Genomic DNA, 14969 nt, shown 5'->3' with positions numbered 1-14969 from the left:
AACTTAAGGCTTACCACCCAGAGCAACCCAATCAGAAGTGTGCATGTAAGCAGAGATGAAACTCGGCATGCGGAGCACCGTCTCACGTCGCAGCTCGCTATTGCTGCATTCCTCGCTGGCCAGGACAAACCTCCCTTGTCCACCCTCTGATCCAGTAAAAAGACAGACCGTAGGAGGCCTGTGCGCACGGAAATAGTAGATCGTACCTGAGATGGTGTCGACGAGGGTGAACATGTGGCCTTCAATAGGGTCAAATGGTGGGGCTGCGAGGGCCTCATTGTACTGCGAAACGTGGCCCTCGCGGAACTTGGAATCACCTTCTCTTGGTCTCGCCAAAGGTGAACCTGAAGGAGTGTAAAGGGTGCGACGAACATCCCCAATCTGACGTCCATAGAGATATTCGGAGGCTTCCTGCGCAGAGACGACTCCTTTGACTCCGATTAGCCATGGACGAGCAAGGACGACTCGTCCAGAGTGTGCATAAGTAGTGAAGATTGGCGCAAATATCAGCAGAATAAGTGAGAAAGCAAGCAGGACGCCGCCGCCTGCAACTAGGGGTGAAGTTCCCGAGGAAGTTCCATATGCGCTAGTAGAGGCGGTCTGGTTTCCGATAGAAATCATGGTGCAACTCGTGAAAAAGAGGATCAAGGTCACGAATGGCAATGCATGTGCCACAATACGTCGGATAGAACGCCTCGTAGCAAATGCGACGGACGGAAAATTCTTCCACCTAATCGCTGCCGCCCGGCAGCCATCCAACACAAGGGAACCATTGGATGTAATCCCGATGACCTGTACAGCGGGCTCGATGTCCCAAAGCTTGGCACCATATTCGTCTTCTTTGGTGTACCATTGATCTATACCTCTTCGATCTCTGGGGAACATCGAGATCATGCGATCAGCAATGCGGTCGTTGTCATTCGCCATAAACAAGCGCGCAAGCGCTTGCAACTCTGTCTCCTCGGCATTTGGGAGAATGCGATGCTCGAAAAATCCCATGAGCGCGTAGACCTTTTCTGCGCGATATCTCCCCTGAGAACTTCCCTCCTCACTCGTAAGTTGAGAGGAGGAGCTTTGTCGGCGCCATATTGCTTCTTTTAGTTGGAGATTGCGCTCTAACCTCTCGAGCGGATCCTTCCCGAGGGCATAAGAGTTGATAATATGGGATTCTTCATCGTGGTGCGAGTAAGCTAAAGAGGCGATTTGGATGAGACTGATGGGGGTGACTGCGCTGTTTCCAGCCAGGTATCGCAGCTCGCGACTGAGGAGAGCTTCCGGCAGGGTCCAAACGCGGGCGCCCCAAGCGGGCCAAGCGCTCTCGTCGGAGAGTATGATGAGTGTGAAGGAGGCGAGTCGGTAGACATCTGACATGCGATAAAGGTCTTGGGCCTTTTGCACGGGATCCTCGAATAAGCACTCGAGATCTAGCCAGTACGCGTTAAAACCTTGATCCAAGGTAGCATTCCGCACCCGCTCTATGAGCGCCTCCATGCTTCCAGAATTTATCACATCGTCATAGCAGTAGGTGACAGCGACATATGATTTTCGCCTCACTACTGCCTCGGCATCGATTCTTGACCAATCTCTTCTGTTTTCATCATATACAACGAGGAAGCGGGGGTAGAGGGCGTGGGTAACACGCCGGACGCGTCCATCATCTTCATCTGCTGCTCGTGCCCGTAGAGAGTATTCCCTTGGTGAGCGTGCAGTCCACAGTTGGCCAACAAACCGCATCAAATACGGCTTGTAGTAATGGCTGAACGCAGGCCCCCTGGATGGAGACAACAGTGTGATGATATAGAAGAGCCAGATGAACAACCACAAAAATGTTTCGTTGGACGGGTTGAACATCATCCTGGTCAACCGACCAGCAAGCTGAGTGGATAGTGGCGCGTTCGATCGAACGTCGTCCTCGTTCCAATCACTTGCCAAGCTGGGATTCACGGACTGCACAACTAGGCGCTTGCATTTTCCGCTAGAGGGGCTAGTGTATCGCGATGCTGTTCCGTGGTAAAAGGGCTTGAGCTGACTGCTATAGCACTGGGGTTTTTTCGGATTAGTGGTTGTCGATACAAAATTCATCTTCAGTTTGATAGCTGGACAATAACAATGTCGGTCAAGAAATATTGAACGATAAAGCGAACACAGAGCTTACCGTGGGCAGAGGTGAGAGGAACATTGTATCAGTTTTCTGTACGGACATTTTAAAGCTTCCAGGAAGTACCTGGAGACGATTCCCCAGGGTCAACAACATACATAGTATGCACCTAGAATGCTGTAGACGGAACACGGATCTCGTAAGTAGATCGATTACGGATGAATTATACCAACCTTTCGATTGGAGGGATTTTTTTTTTGATGAGAATAAAGGAGAGAAGTTAAATTGCCGATGGACTCGGGGTAGTAGGATTCCAATCAGAGCTTTGATAAACCATGCCTAAAAGAAACTACCCTAATGCTTTTGATGTTTTTTTACGAGACTCAGAGTACAGAGGCTTTAAATCCCACTACTGAGATGTGTAGTTGCTGCATGGCACGGCTTCCAGAACCAGGAACGTTTTGTTGTCAGTTGGAACGCCAAGATATTATGATGCCAGTGCATAGAGTCAAACAACAGAGAGTTAAAATTTCGCGGTTTTTCAGCACAGGAGGATCACAGCTCTCGAGGATCAAATTACGGTGTTGATCTCGGCCTTTCAGGGCTCATGGGCGCCAATCGGAGGGCATGTAACTCTCTCGCGGGCACCTTGTTCTGGAGCGAACACGACGATGAAGGGTACAAGGGGCCGCATCAGACAAATCTCCAAGAGACATAGATGGGCGCTGTATGGGCGCTGTTGATAGGTGACAAGTAGGCAGACAGGGCTGGCTTCAACGAAATTTGAAATCCATCCAAGGCACAGGAAGACATGGCTGACAGCAGACGCGCTCAAAACTGGTGTCACCGTGTCTGCTGTCCGTCCTGGAACCGAACGAGAATGTAAGACGTGACAAGACGAACAGTGCAGAGGCCTGAAACCGGAACCGCGAGTATAAAGGAATTAAGTATGACAGCGACTCGGAGTAGGACGGCTACTATGACGAGCTAAAAGATCAGCGAGTCCAACGTAGTAGCATATAGAAAGACGCAAATATTTGGTTTGATGCGCCACTCAAAATTGCGTTCGAAACCTTGCATCCCATGCCTGGGCCCTCGTCCCTAGCTCGGAGATGCTGTCATTTGATTAACAGGGACATACTAGAGAATCCAAGAGAACAGGTAAGGTTGCCGTCAGGCCACAGGATGTGACAAACGAGGAAGCCCTGGACTCTGAAGACACCAGTGGCGGTAGAAACTAGTGCGTACCAAGGGAATCTAAGCCAGAGGCAAGACAATTGAAACACGAAGGACGGCAGGATCTAGCTCAACCGTCCACAGAAGAGAGCTAGTCCAAAAAATGCCCGTGTGAAAAAATCACAGCGGCTTCACACGGGCCGCCCAACATGACTCGGAATCGAGCAAGTTCAAGTCTCCTTTGTCTTGTTCCCTTGTTTCCTCGTCCTCCTCTCCGTCGTCTTTGTCGCTATGGCTTCTAGTTTGTCAGTTGGTAATTCCAGATCGAGATCTTGCAGACGACGGACCGTCACATCAGCAATATCCCAATCTCTTGGAATGCACAGGAATTGTCATTTCAGGATCACTTGAAGCGCCCTTAATCTGATCATGCCAAATTCACAGTACGTGGCATGGATCTATCATCATGAACTACATCACCGCGCGGACCCGGGCCAAAGACTTGATTTTTCAACAGGAAGCACCACTATATATCAGCCTACGGCAGTGCCCAATGACTCGTAACTATTTCGATTCAAAGCCTCATTGGCTGCTCTACGCTCATGGTCACCGTATATGAACTACTACAAATTGCAATAATGATCAAACCCAAGCCTCCGCATCACTCATCCGACTCGGCCTAGAAATCCCATCATTAATCATTCACTCGCCCATCAATGCGTCACCCATCACTCAAATCACAAACAAAGCCATAGCATCATGATATGTAAAAACCCCGTCAGATCTGATGAAATAAGTAATGACTTTGGGGGTATAGATAGCGATATGATAGATAGTTATGAAAGGAATGACACAGCGCCAGCAAAAACATAAACAAATCGTCCATCCGTCCGTCCGTTCATCTACTCGTCACGACTCCCCACCACTCTCCCTTTGCAACATATGCTCTTCAATAGCTCTGCACTGTGATAAGAGTTGGACGTTCACCGCTCGGCCGCATGCGTTGCGGATGAAAGGTGTCTACAAGTCAAATCCAAAATCGCAATGGCATGAGAGTCGAGTCAAAATCACAGAAGAGAACAAACGCACGTTCACCAACTCATTAGGATTCGGCCTCGACCCATACGGCCTCGAACATAACTTCAAAAACTCATGAAACCCGCGCGAGTAAAGCTCTGGTTGACGTAGAGGCGGCCACTGAACACCGATTTGTCGCGGGTCTTGGACGTCTGAAAAGGGCGGTTCTGTTTGTGCTAGTTCCCATACCGTCGCACCTAGAGACCAGATGTCGACTTTGAGCGCATTGTACGCTCCACTGTGATAACAAGAATGAGACGACATTCCTAATGAGAAAAAGGAATGAATGCACTCACACTCGCATCTCTGGAGCCTACAAAACATGGACATGAACACCATCAACATACACGAAGGACAAAAAACATCATAAAACGCACCTGCCAGTAGATGACGCCCACGGCCCCAGAACACATCGGAGAATTTCTTGTCACACGCACAGCATTCGAGAAATCAGCTGTGTATCACACAATCGAAATGGAATCAGCATATCATATCTTCCCCAACAACAAAAAAGATGGCAACAAAACAAGTGATGATCGGAGTAGACAATCGAGCATATAAAGGAGTCACTTACCAACTTTTACGATTCCACTCGCGTTTAAAAGGAGGTTGTCAGAACGGACGTCTCGGTGGGCTATATAGTGTTTTTGGAGGTATTCAAGCGCAAGTAGGACCTGTTCATCCATTCATCGGTCAACATCCATCCACGCACAACGAAACGAAAGACTCACATCACTAGCAAACCGCGCAATCATCCTCTCCTGCAACGACAACCCCTCCCCAACAAGCCCCACAACATCTGCCAAGCTCCTCTCCATCAGCTCCATCCGTATCCACACCGAATCATCCACCAAATTCACATAAAACGCGTCCATGCGCAATACGTGGTCGTGGTGTACCCCGCGCATCAGCTCCATCTCGTGGCTCAGATCTTGGAGCTTCGGAGATACAGCTGGATGAATTGCGATGGTTTTTATGGCTACGTGCGTTGTTCCGGGGGGTAAAGAGAGCGTGTTAGGGGGACAGACAAGACGTGCGGCGTATACGGAGCCGCTCTCGCCTTCTGCGATCTCTTGGAGGTCCGCAAAATATTCTTGGGGATCGACGTCGATCATGAATTCGGAGAGGGGGGAGACCGCATCTGCGATCCATCCTGGTAAGCGCTGCGATTGGGATTGGGAGTATGCTTTTGGGAGAGAGAGCGTGAACTCTTCGTCGCTATCACTGTCCCGCCCTCCAACTCCAAACGTATCGGTGGTTGATGTGAGAAGCGCAGCTTCAGGCGCGAAACTCTTATCCCGGAGCGGCGAAGGCGGTACGTGCAACCTGGGCGTGACGAGGGGGGCGCTTTCGGTAGTGGAGCCCGTATCACTGCTGAAATGCGAACTATGAGGAGAACCCTGTACACGGAGGGAAGTTGCACGGAAACGCGTGGATTGACGTGGGGTCGTGTCGAGGTCGGGCGTGAGAGGGGGTTCTGGCCATGCAGGATCTGAGTCTAGCGCTATGGACACACTATCTGAACCTAGCACCATGGATGTGTCATCCGAGTCCAACACAGCGGACGCGCCGTCTTCTGTCTCGCTCCCTGCATCATCTGTAGGCTCAACAGCACTCAACGACACAGAATCAGAGTCAACGACACTAGCTGTTGCCAACGTGATAGCCACGGCTCCGCTCACGCTCACGATCGTAACGGGTGTAACTGTCATCGTCGACATGCCGGAGTCGCGGTCGCCTGCGGGTCGTAAGGGGAGGAGGGTTGTAGAGGAATTGAGGTCACTTGTGGTTGAAGGTGGACTGCGGTTGCTTGTTGTTGAAGCGCCCGTCGTAGGAGAACCTGTCATCGAAGGAGAACCAGGATCACCTGCCATCAAGTTACCAACATCCTCTCCTCTCGAAGAATCCCCACCCGAAATCCTCGATGACAACGTCATGCTGGTAGGCGACTGCGAGGACACAGCAACCTTGATTCCCGGTCTACAAGCCAGAGGCGATGAGGGTTTCGTGAGGTCTGTGTTTTTTGTACTGGGGATCTTCGGTCCACCAGAAACATCCAACCCAACTCCAACTGAAGAGAGGTCCAACCCAACACCAAGCGAAGAGACGTTAGGTCCCAACGAAATATCCGGTAACACAGGACCAATACTATGATCAACCTCTACCTCTTCAGGAGGCACAGGCGGAAGTTCTCTCATCGGCGTACGTGGTACATTTCGGGTCGATGTAGGCGATGGTGTGTTCCTAGTCGTCGGCGTAGACGGCACGCTCTTTCCAGGTGCAGATGACTTCGGCACCATAACACGTAGCGGAGCCCCGAGCGTTATATCCGCTCCAAATGACACATCTGGGAGAGTCGGGAGAGTTTGTGTTGGGGTTGGAGAGAGCATACTTGAAGTTGGTTGCGTAGGAGTGAGCATGCTTGAACTTGGCGGCGAGAGTAAGCTTGAAGTTGATGGCGAAGGCACGCTCTGTGTCGATTCAGAAGGAGAATGTGAAGGGGCAGACGGAGAAGGAGAGGTGGACGGCGTCGACGTAGCTGCAGAAGTACTAGGAGAGTCGGATTTCGAAGATGAGGGTGTTGATGGACGAGATGATGTTGATGGAGAACGTGATGTTGATGTCAATGGCGACAGTGATAGCGATGGTAATGGTCGTGAGGAAGATGGGGAGGATGAGGAGGAAGGGAACGAGAATCCAGGGAGGAGCGAGCTGCTGCTGCCTTCCCCTCTATCTACCAAGAGGCTGTTCCGCTTCGACTCGACAAATCTCCCGGGTTTTGATAGTCCTAGTCGGTCTTCAAGTCTACTCCCACTCCCTCCCGCACTTCCATTTCCACTCCCGTCTTGCAACCCACTAAATAACCCAGCCCCCCAATCCTCCAACCCCGATTCCGAGCTCAAGTGAAAACTAAGCCTTGGAGGCAATGCACCCAATTTTGTCAGCCTCTTATCAATGACCAGCGGGGGCGTCGGACTCATGTGCCTATTCAGCAGCGCAGGATCGACGTCTGGAAGTGAAAGATCTGTGTCCGTGTAGAACGATGAAGAGGTGGTGTTTGTTGTTGCTGAGATATCCAAGATCGACTCCAGATCCCGTTCTTTCTCACTTGGTTGTCCAGACTCCTTTTCCATTGCACTTCTACTCCCTTCAGATGAGAATCCAGATTTGTCCTGGAAAACAGACGTATGGACTGAAGAGTGGTAAGCAGGAGGCGGCGACTCGTCCGCATTGGCAACATGGAACACTCTCCTCGGAGGCGTGCGTGGGGAGGCACTGTGAATGCTATGCGCATCGAGGGGGGTGATGACTCAGAGGCAAGCTGCGAGAATGCACCAGGGGGCTCGGGACGTGCCCTGAGCTAGACCGATGAGGAGTCTCAGATTGAACACGAGCGATTTGAGGTGCATTTGTGTGATTGGAGCTGCTGTGGTGGGTGGACACGGATTGGGTGTCGAAGGGGTATGGGTCAATCATGCTTTCGTGTCCTGTGCCATTGACGAATACGTACTGTGTGTCTACTGTGTCTCCTTCGACAGCAGAGTGCGAGTGAGAGGAAGATGTGGCGGCGTATGAGGATTGGCGAGATGGGGGAAAGTTGAAGGAGGATGGGGATGGGGCGTTGATGTAGGCATTTGCTATGAGTGTCGCATTTGATGAGCGGGGTGCAAGGGATGAACTTCGGGGTGCTGGGTTGTGTAGAATGGAGAGTGGTGAATCGGGACGGGCCGCATTTGGGTTTCCACGAATAGCTGTGCGTCGGGCGTGAATTGCTGCGATTTCGTCGTCGGTGAAACCAGCTTGAGAAAGGGCATTAGACCATGAAGGAGGAAGTCCTACGAATCTAGAAGAGGTGTTAGGGTCGTAGAGCATAGTAAGAGGATACTCACCCCTCGTCAACATGTATATGATGCTGATCATTCATTTAGCAAAGGATGATAAGGAATTACAAGTAGACTCACCTGGAAATTCCATGGATTAGATATGCCCTCATCCTCTTGAGGAGGCTCCGGATCTTCTGCTTCTATGAGATTTCTGGTTGACTTATTACGCTTTCCCATCGACGAGAACTTGAATATGTTTCGCTTCGATTTTTCGCTCTCTATAGACATTGCAGGACCAAAAGAACGAACTGAAGGAGTGGACTCAGGTGAAGCCCGGTTATAGTCAGGCGTTGTTGGTAGTGATGGTGGTAGGTCGGCAGGAGGAGACAAAGAGGTTACGCTTGGGTTGTGAAGCGATCTACTTGAACCATAAGGACCTTCTTGTACCTGTAACCCTTGTTGACAGTATTGATTATCCTTGGGAGGAGGCGGTGGTGGCGGTCTCTCCTTGTTAAACTTGAATACTTTGAGGGTAGAGAACCGAGAATTGTTCCTGCTCGACATCCTAATACATCGACAAGCTCAACGTTGACGACGACGATGACGACGACGACGACAAAGAAGAAGAGTAATAGTAAGTGGTAGTAGTACGTTAAGACCTTTGAGTGGTGGCACTACTACGTACGTGACCCAGTAGGCTAGGGCGCTAAACCGTGGCCAAAACTCAACCATTTTTTTCACTTTGCCATATTAAATCTTTCGTTCTTAAATGATTTTCAACGTTTCAAGTCCTCACACGCTCTATCCCCCGGCCCAACGAACAGCTCTTTGAACGTGTTGCGACTGGCCGGTATGTCAATGCACACACGCAGTGTCACAGCTTTGACCAGTTCAGCCTCAACGGTTCCCTGAACAGACTCTGAAAATTCACAGACTCGCACATCATTTCAATGACGCAACTTTAGATTTCTCATGTCAGATTCTTGATGTCCCTGCATTAATATTGATCGGTTGTGCATGTGAATTCTCATTCACTGAACAGACGTGAGTGAACTTTTGATGAGATCAACAGACTTGAGTTCCTCAGAAACCTCTTGGCAGACCCTGCAAGGGATTCTCTCCTCGACGCTTAGCGCTCCAGCGTCGTACACGGCAAGTCAGCTATGAAGCTCCAGCACTAGTACTGCTTTCGGCTTCTCCTAGCCCACTTCCAAATCAAAGATGTACTCTCGAATGAAGAGTCACAGACGAGTCTACCAGAGGATGTCTGAATAGGGGCAGGAATTCCAAATTCTATCGTACCCAGCTCCTAAGTCTCCTCCCAGCACCCAACCACCATGAACTCACCAACCACCATGGCTCCACCCAACCTCACATTGTCGTACACGGTGGACAAAAATCCTACTATTTTTTGGATCAGCGTACCACCCAACTCGAAGATAGCCGAGTTAAAATCTACCATTCGTGTGCACCGCAAAGATGGCCCTCTGCGTGAGATACTTCCACAAGATCTCGTTTTGTGGAAGGTGAGTTCACCTCCCAGTACTGACCATAAAACTCTTCACTTACTTTCCTCTAGCTCACCACACAAATTCTCACTTTCCCACACGAGACCGTCGGCGAACGCGTACAAGCTATGAACCTAGAGAAAGTCGCAGTGGAGCTGAAAAATGACAACCAAAAAGTCTCAGAAGTGTTTCCGGACACAGCAGAAAAGACATTACACTTGATCGTAAACAGTACGTCTCACGGGTTCCTAATAACAATATCGACGCTACCGCTTACTGATCATATCTTACAGTTAGAAAACCATCTTCTCCCCCTATCAGGTCTTCCTCGCCTTGGACCTTACTTGACAACGAGCAGGTTCCAGCTTCCACCATGGAAAGCCTCCCACATGCAGATGAAGACGCCTTATTGATTGATGCTGCGAGATTGATCGATGCTGCGAGAATATGGGAGGAGGAAAAACTTGAACTCGAAGGAGCCAGGGACGAGGCGCTGGCTCGTGCTGATGTTCGTTATTATTCTGGCCGCGCACCGCTGCCCTGACCTGACCGCTTTCTTTCTTTCTTTTTAGACGGCAGACGAGTTGGTGAAAACGTTGTCCGATGACCTCAAGACCGTCCGTCAATGCAACGTCCAATACCGTATTAGGATATTAGAACAGGAGCTCCGGGATGCTGCTGTCAAGGAGGCCAAGAGCAAAGCTTTCAAAGCCACCTCTGATGCTACAAGCTCATGGGAATCGGAAAAACTCGAATTTCAAAAGTCGAGAGACGAGGCTTTAGCACGCGCTGATGTAGGTTATCCTCTCGCATGCGCATCCCGCTCTGACCCCGCTTTCGTTTTCTTGTTCTTTTTAGGCAGCAGACGAGTCGATTAAAAATCTCACCCGTGATGTCAGGTCTCTTCGTGGATCTAATGAAAAATTCCAGTTCAGAGGATCGAACCTGCTGTCATTCAGGGATAGGATTAATTTGGAGCATGCTGCTGCTGTCGCGGAGGCCGAGAGAAAAGCTTCTTCAGCCGCGTCCGACGCTGCGAGGGCATGGGAGTCCCAAAAGCTTGAACTCGAAGAGGTAAGGGACTCCGCAGTGGTACGTGCTGATGTTGGTGATTTGGTCCGACTTTGCATCGTCGTGCTAACCGCGTTTCCTTCTAGGTGGGAGCCAAGCAGATGAAAAAGCTGCTGTTGGAAGACGCTGCTAAATGCAAGCACTATCAGTCTAAAATAACTGAATTGCAGTCCGTCATTGACAGGGGCAGGGACGCTGCTGCTATCGAGAAGGCCGGTAGTGCCAATGCCTCTCCGGCCACTGAAGAACCCTCAACAAAGCATGCCCAGGTCACTGCCATGCACGCCCAGGTCACTGTCCTGCACGCCCAGACGACTGCCCTGCACGAGTCATCCCTCAAAGTAGCAGCCGACGCTGCAACTATGGCTGCAAAAGCGGAGGCTGCTGCTGCTGCTTCCGACAAATCAATGCAAGCTTCTCTCAAGGCAGCAGCCGACGCTGCAACTGTGGTTACTAAAGTAGAGGCCGCTGCCGCTTCCGATAAGTCAAGGCAAGCCACCAGTACTAAGGCTTCCATCCCCGCTCGTGGCACAGAGCTCCAAGCTTCATACTTCTCGCAAATGGGTGCAGTCGCGACGAACGCACTACGTACGAACCCTGCCAGCTCAGCCGCGACGCGTCAAGTTACAAATGCTGCTAGTGCAGCATCACGTAGTGTCCCCAGCCTGAGGTCCAGGGTTGTCAGAGTTGCACCGCGCGACGTTGTGAGAGATTCTATTACCAGAGGTGCAGCTCCTGGCCCACGCGGCGCTCTACTTTGTCCTCGGGATGTAATTTCCTCGGCTGCAGGGGTGTCTATCAGTGGTGCCCCTAGCAAGCGGAGTCGAGAAGAAGTGCCCGGAGCTGTGGATGATTCCTTGGCGAAGCGGCTGAAGCCTGTAGCGACGACTGCCACATCAAAACGTCATGTTGTTATCCGTCGCCCTCCATCATATGATTAGCTGGACTCGTTTAGTGTGGTATGGGTTTGCATCCCATTATGACTTCAAAAGTTCACATACTTAATGCACCAATCAATCTTGCTGTCGGTTTAAATATCTGTACTGCATCCTAACTATTCAATAGACCTTGTGATGTGGGAAGATAACCCTGGTGCTTTAGAAAGGTAATCCGACCCTCAAATCGACTCGCCCATAGGTTCTGACTGCTATTGTTATTGTCTTGCTTGCCAAGTTAAATTTATTCCACAACGTTTCTATACGGTTTTCATTGCGCGAAAAGTAAAAAGACTGACAGAAATTGCTTGCGCCCATAAACAAGCCCAGGAGCCCCAAGGGCAAGTTGTGTTTAACTCCTTTGGCACCGCGCTCCTGGCGGGCAGTTCACATCGTGCGATTACGGTATTCGGATGTGACCCATGGATCCATGATCATGAGGCGCGGTCGGGACTGACAATGACATGTGTATGACAAGCAAGGTTGTTGCCCACAGTTCCTACTGACCTTTGTCACCGCTCATCCATGCGCCACACAAGTTCAAATTGATCAGTTTAACCTCACCGATTTCTCATAGTACATTGTGTCTCTCACCCCGTGTTACCCCCACGAGGTAATTGATGGTTGTTTGTCATCAACCCAATCAACGAGAGTCTGATGAGGAAATCTTCCCCGCTAGCACGATTTCCGGACGGCACCGTAAAACCTTTGTCAAAGAACGCATTATAAACCTTGTCTATGATTTCTGAAGGATCACTAAGGTGTAGGACATGTGCAACCGCAGCGTGAAGCGCTATGAACCTAAGGTCAGGAAGCTCAATGCCAGTTTGAGAGTGATCCTGGAATTAGACTTCCGTAAAATTCCCCGTACCCAAAGGAACATGATGGAACCAGTGCACTGTATATTTGTGCAAGACATCCTTTCAAGGGCATAAGTATCTGAAATTTCACGACAAAAACTTAACCTACTGGGGGGTGTAGGCACCATGCGTAGCTGTTGAATCTACGATACATTGTTATATCAAGTAACATTCCATTCTCTGGGTTATCGATGATACCAGCTAGGTCGTCCATGATTTTCTCGGGGAGCTTGGTATGATGCTTAATTATGTTGATCGTTCCCGCGATGTGCTGCAGAAATATCAACTGGACGGGTACAGGAACTTGATAGTTGAAGAACATACGTTGTTTCCGCAATGGTCATGAACAATGTATCTTCGTAGTATGTGAGCAGCTTCGAGGTACCCTTCAATGTCCTCGGAGGGATATGGACCCTTGTGTACATTCAAAGTTCCGGTGACGACACACTTGTCGCCGTCTCGTTCGCTGATCTAGATGGTCTTTAGATCAACATTCTGCAAAGAACAAGGCGAGACGCTACAGCATACCAAATTCCGCAATCTGGACCGTCGCGACGTCACGGGCATAGTGTCAGCAATATTTGACTTCAATCGTGACGTCCTGTGAACGAAAGATCGTTCTAATTAAGGCACACCAGGCTGTCGATGCTCGAAAAATGATAACCTGATGCATCGCTCTCGTCCGCAGCATTTATCCATCGTGAGATGTGCCTGGAGATATTGATTGCGTCTGGCAGAGCCCTCTGAGTAGTCTGCCTGAGGGACGAAGTGGTACCACTTGGTACAAACTATGATTCTGGGGTATACGGCAAGCGTATTTTTTCCATTATAATTCTTCAGGAGAGCATAGTCAGGATACAATCAGTGCTGTAAACAGAATGAAGGAATTGGTTATGACGCGCGTTTATGGATAGGCACCGATAAAAGGAGCGAAATGAGTAGCAACATAGTATGAAGCAAACGATATATAAAGAACCTACATGAATTGGTTATGATAAATCCAGCTCTACTCACGACACATAAGATTGACGACGGCAGCACAGAGTGCGCTCCTCGTTAACTTTAAACGTCACTGACCGTCCATCTTCCGTCTAGCAACATGTCAGCATTGCTCAATGTAGCAAAAAAAGTACATCTTACAGTGAGAACGCGTGCAACGCCGGCGCCACCACAAACCATGCGAGTACACACGAAGAAAGTGTCGGCAGTCGCGTTCTTTAAAGAAGGTCATCGGATCGTTACTGCTTCAGAGGATAAAACCCTGCGAATCTGGGATGTGGAGAAGAAAAAATTGGTGGGAGGGCCATTTGAGGAACACAGTGACCATATGGTTTCAGTTGCTGTATCGCCAGACGATAAGCGAATTGCGAGTGGTGGTGGAGATGATGGAGCCATCATCATCTGGGACATCGACCCTAGCAAGCAGATGGTATTCAAATCGCTGGTGAAGCATACAAGGCGGGTTTGGTCGGTGTGTTTCTCTCCTGATGGACAGAGACTCGCAAGCGGGTCACTTGATAAAACAGTTATTATATGGGATACGGAGACTGGCGCTGTTCTCTCAACACTCCAGGCCGGGGGTCCAGTCTTTTGTGTTGCCTTCAGCCCCGATGGGCTAAAATTAGCACATGGAACACAGCGCAGCATTCGGGTTTGGAGCACCGATAACGCCGAGCTTCTTCTCAACATTCAACTTGAAGCTCACCAAAATTTCGTTACAAGTGTTCTGTGGACGCCCGACGGCCAGCAACTTGTCTCTGCATCACACAACAAAACAATCAAGTTTTGGGATTCGTCGAATGGGACCCAGATTGGTCAACCTTGCACTGGTCACACTCAGGAAATCTACTCGCTGGTCATCTCTTCCGATGGTTCCTTCATCGCAACCGCTTCGTTCGACAATACTGTGCGCCTGTGGAGCACAAAGTCACACCAGCAAATAGGACAGGCACTCGAACACACCGCATCGGTTATTTTTGTCGCTATTTCTCCCAACGGAGAACTGCTCGTAGGTGGAGACCATCATGGGAATCTTCAGCTCTGGTCCATCGAGAACACACTTTCCGCAGCATTTGGGATTGATCCCTCATATAATTTCTACTTTGCGCACCGCAGTAAGATGAAATTGGGCCAAAACCTCTATGCGGAAGCCCTTTCGGACGCGAACAAGGTGCGGATGATATCCATCGTTGTTTTAACATTTGTGACAATGTTCGTAGGTCATTGAGCTCAACCCTTCATCTTATATCGGGTACGAACTGAAGCATGCAGCTCTTCATGGAGCACAGCACTATGATGATACGTTCGAGGCCTTCACAATCATGCTCTCCAAGTTGGATGATGCACCCGACACGCGGATACGACGTAAGCCCCAAGCAACTCAAGTGCCAACTTTAAGATGAATTGCATTTTTTTTTTGC

At 49.8% G+C, this 14969-nt stretch overlaps 4 protein-coding genes across 4 annotated transcripts; 1 reads left to right on the top strand and 3 right to left on the bottom strand.

Moving 5' to 3' along the window:
- Positions 1-3: 3 nt before the first annotated feature.
- DFJ58DRAFT_703995 (uncharacterized protein) lies at positions 4-2277 on the bottom strand (the record flags this gene model as incomplete). The annotated part of the gene is made up of 2 exons (XM_041383667.1): positions 2156-2277; positions 4-2096 (listed from the first exon to the last, which is right to left on the bottom strand). Exon 2 carries the CDS (start codon positions 2080-2082, stop codon positions 4-6), a length of 2079 nt encoding a protein of 692 aa, XP_041243290.1. The 5' UTR covers positions 2083-2096; positions 2156-2277.
- Positions 2278-4183: 1906 nt separating this feature from the next.
- Positions 4184-5886, bottom strand: DFJ58DRAFT_661359 (kinase-like domain-containing protein; the record flags this gene model as incomplete). The annotated part of the gene is made up of 6 exons (XM_041382209.1): positions 4184-4294; positions 4364-4589; positions 4648-4664; positions 4729-4805; positions 4926-5025; positions 5083-5886. The coding sequence occupies 6 exons, from the start codon at positions 5884-5886 to the stop codon at positions 4184-4186; spliced, it is 1335 nt and encodes a 444-aa protein (XP_041243289.1).
- Positions 5887-9328: 3442 nt separating this feature from the next.
- On the top strand, positions 9329-11750 carry DFJ58DRAFT_417292 (uncharacterized protein). The gene is made up of 6 exons (XM_041380292.1): positions 9329-9701; positions 9755-9914; positions 9977-10191; positions 10256-10477; positions 10542-10775; positions 10841-11750. The coding sequence occupies exons 1-6, from the start codon at positions 9513-9515 to the stop codon at positions 11693-11695; spliced, it is 1875 nt and encodes a 624-aa protein (XP_041243288.1). The 5' UTR covers positions 9329-9512; the 3' UTR covers positions 11696-11750.
- Positions 11751-12279: 529 nt separating this feature from the next.
- Positions 12280-13116, bottom strand: DFJ58DRAFT_728699 (uncharacterized protein; the record flags this gene model as incomplete). Its single annotated transcript, XM_041385630.1, has 5 exons — positions 12280-12528; positions 12561-12587; positions 12659-12820; positions 12874-13020; positions 13078-13116. 5 exons carry the CDS (start codon positions 13114-13116, stop codon positions 12280-12282), a joined length of 624 nt encoding a protein of 207 aa, XP_041243287.1.
- Positions 13117-14969: the final 1853 nt, after the last annotated feature.

Source organism: Suillus subalutaceus, assembly GCF_016647625.1.
Source record: "Suillus subalutaceus strain FC151 chromosome Unknown DFJ58scaffold_62, whole genome shotgun sequence".
NCBI lineage: Eukaryota > Fungi > Basidiomycota > Agaricomycetes > Boletales > Suillaceae > Suillus > Suillus subalutaceus.
Note: the sequence above shows the minus strand (reverse complement) of the source record. Positions and strands in the feature narration are given on the sequence as shown.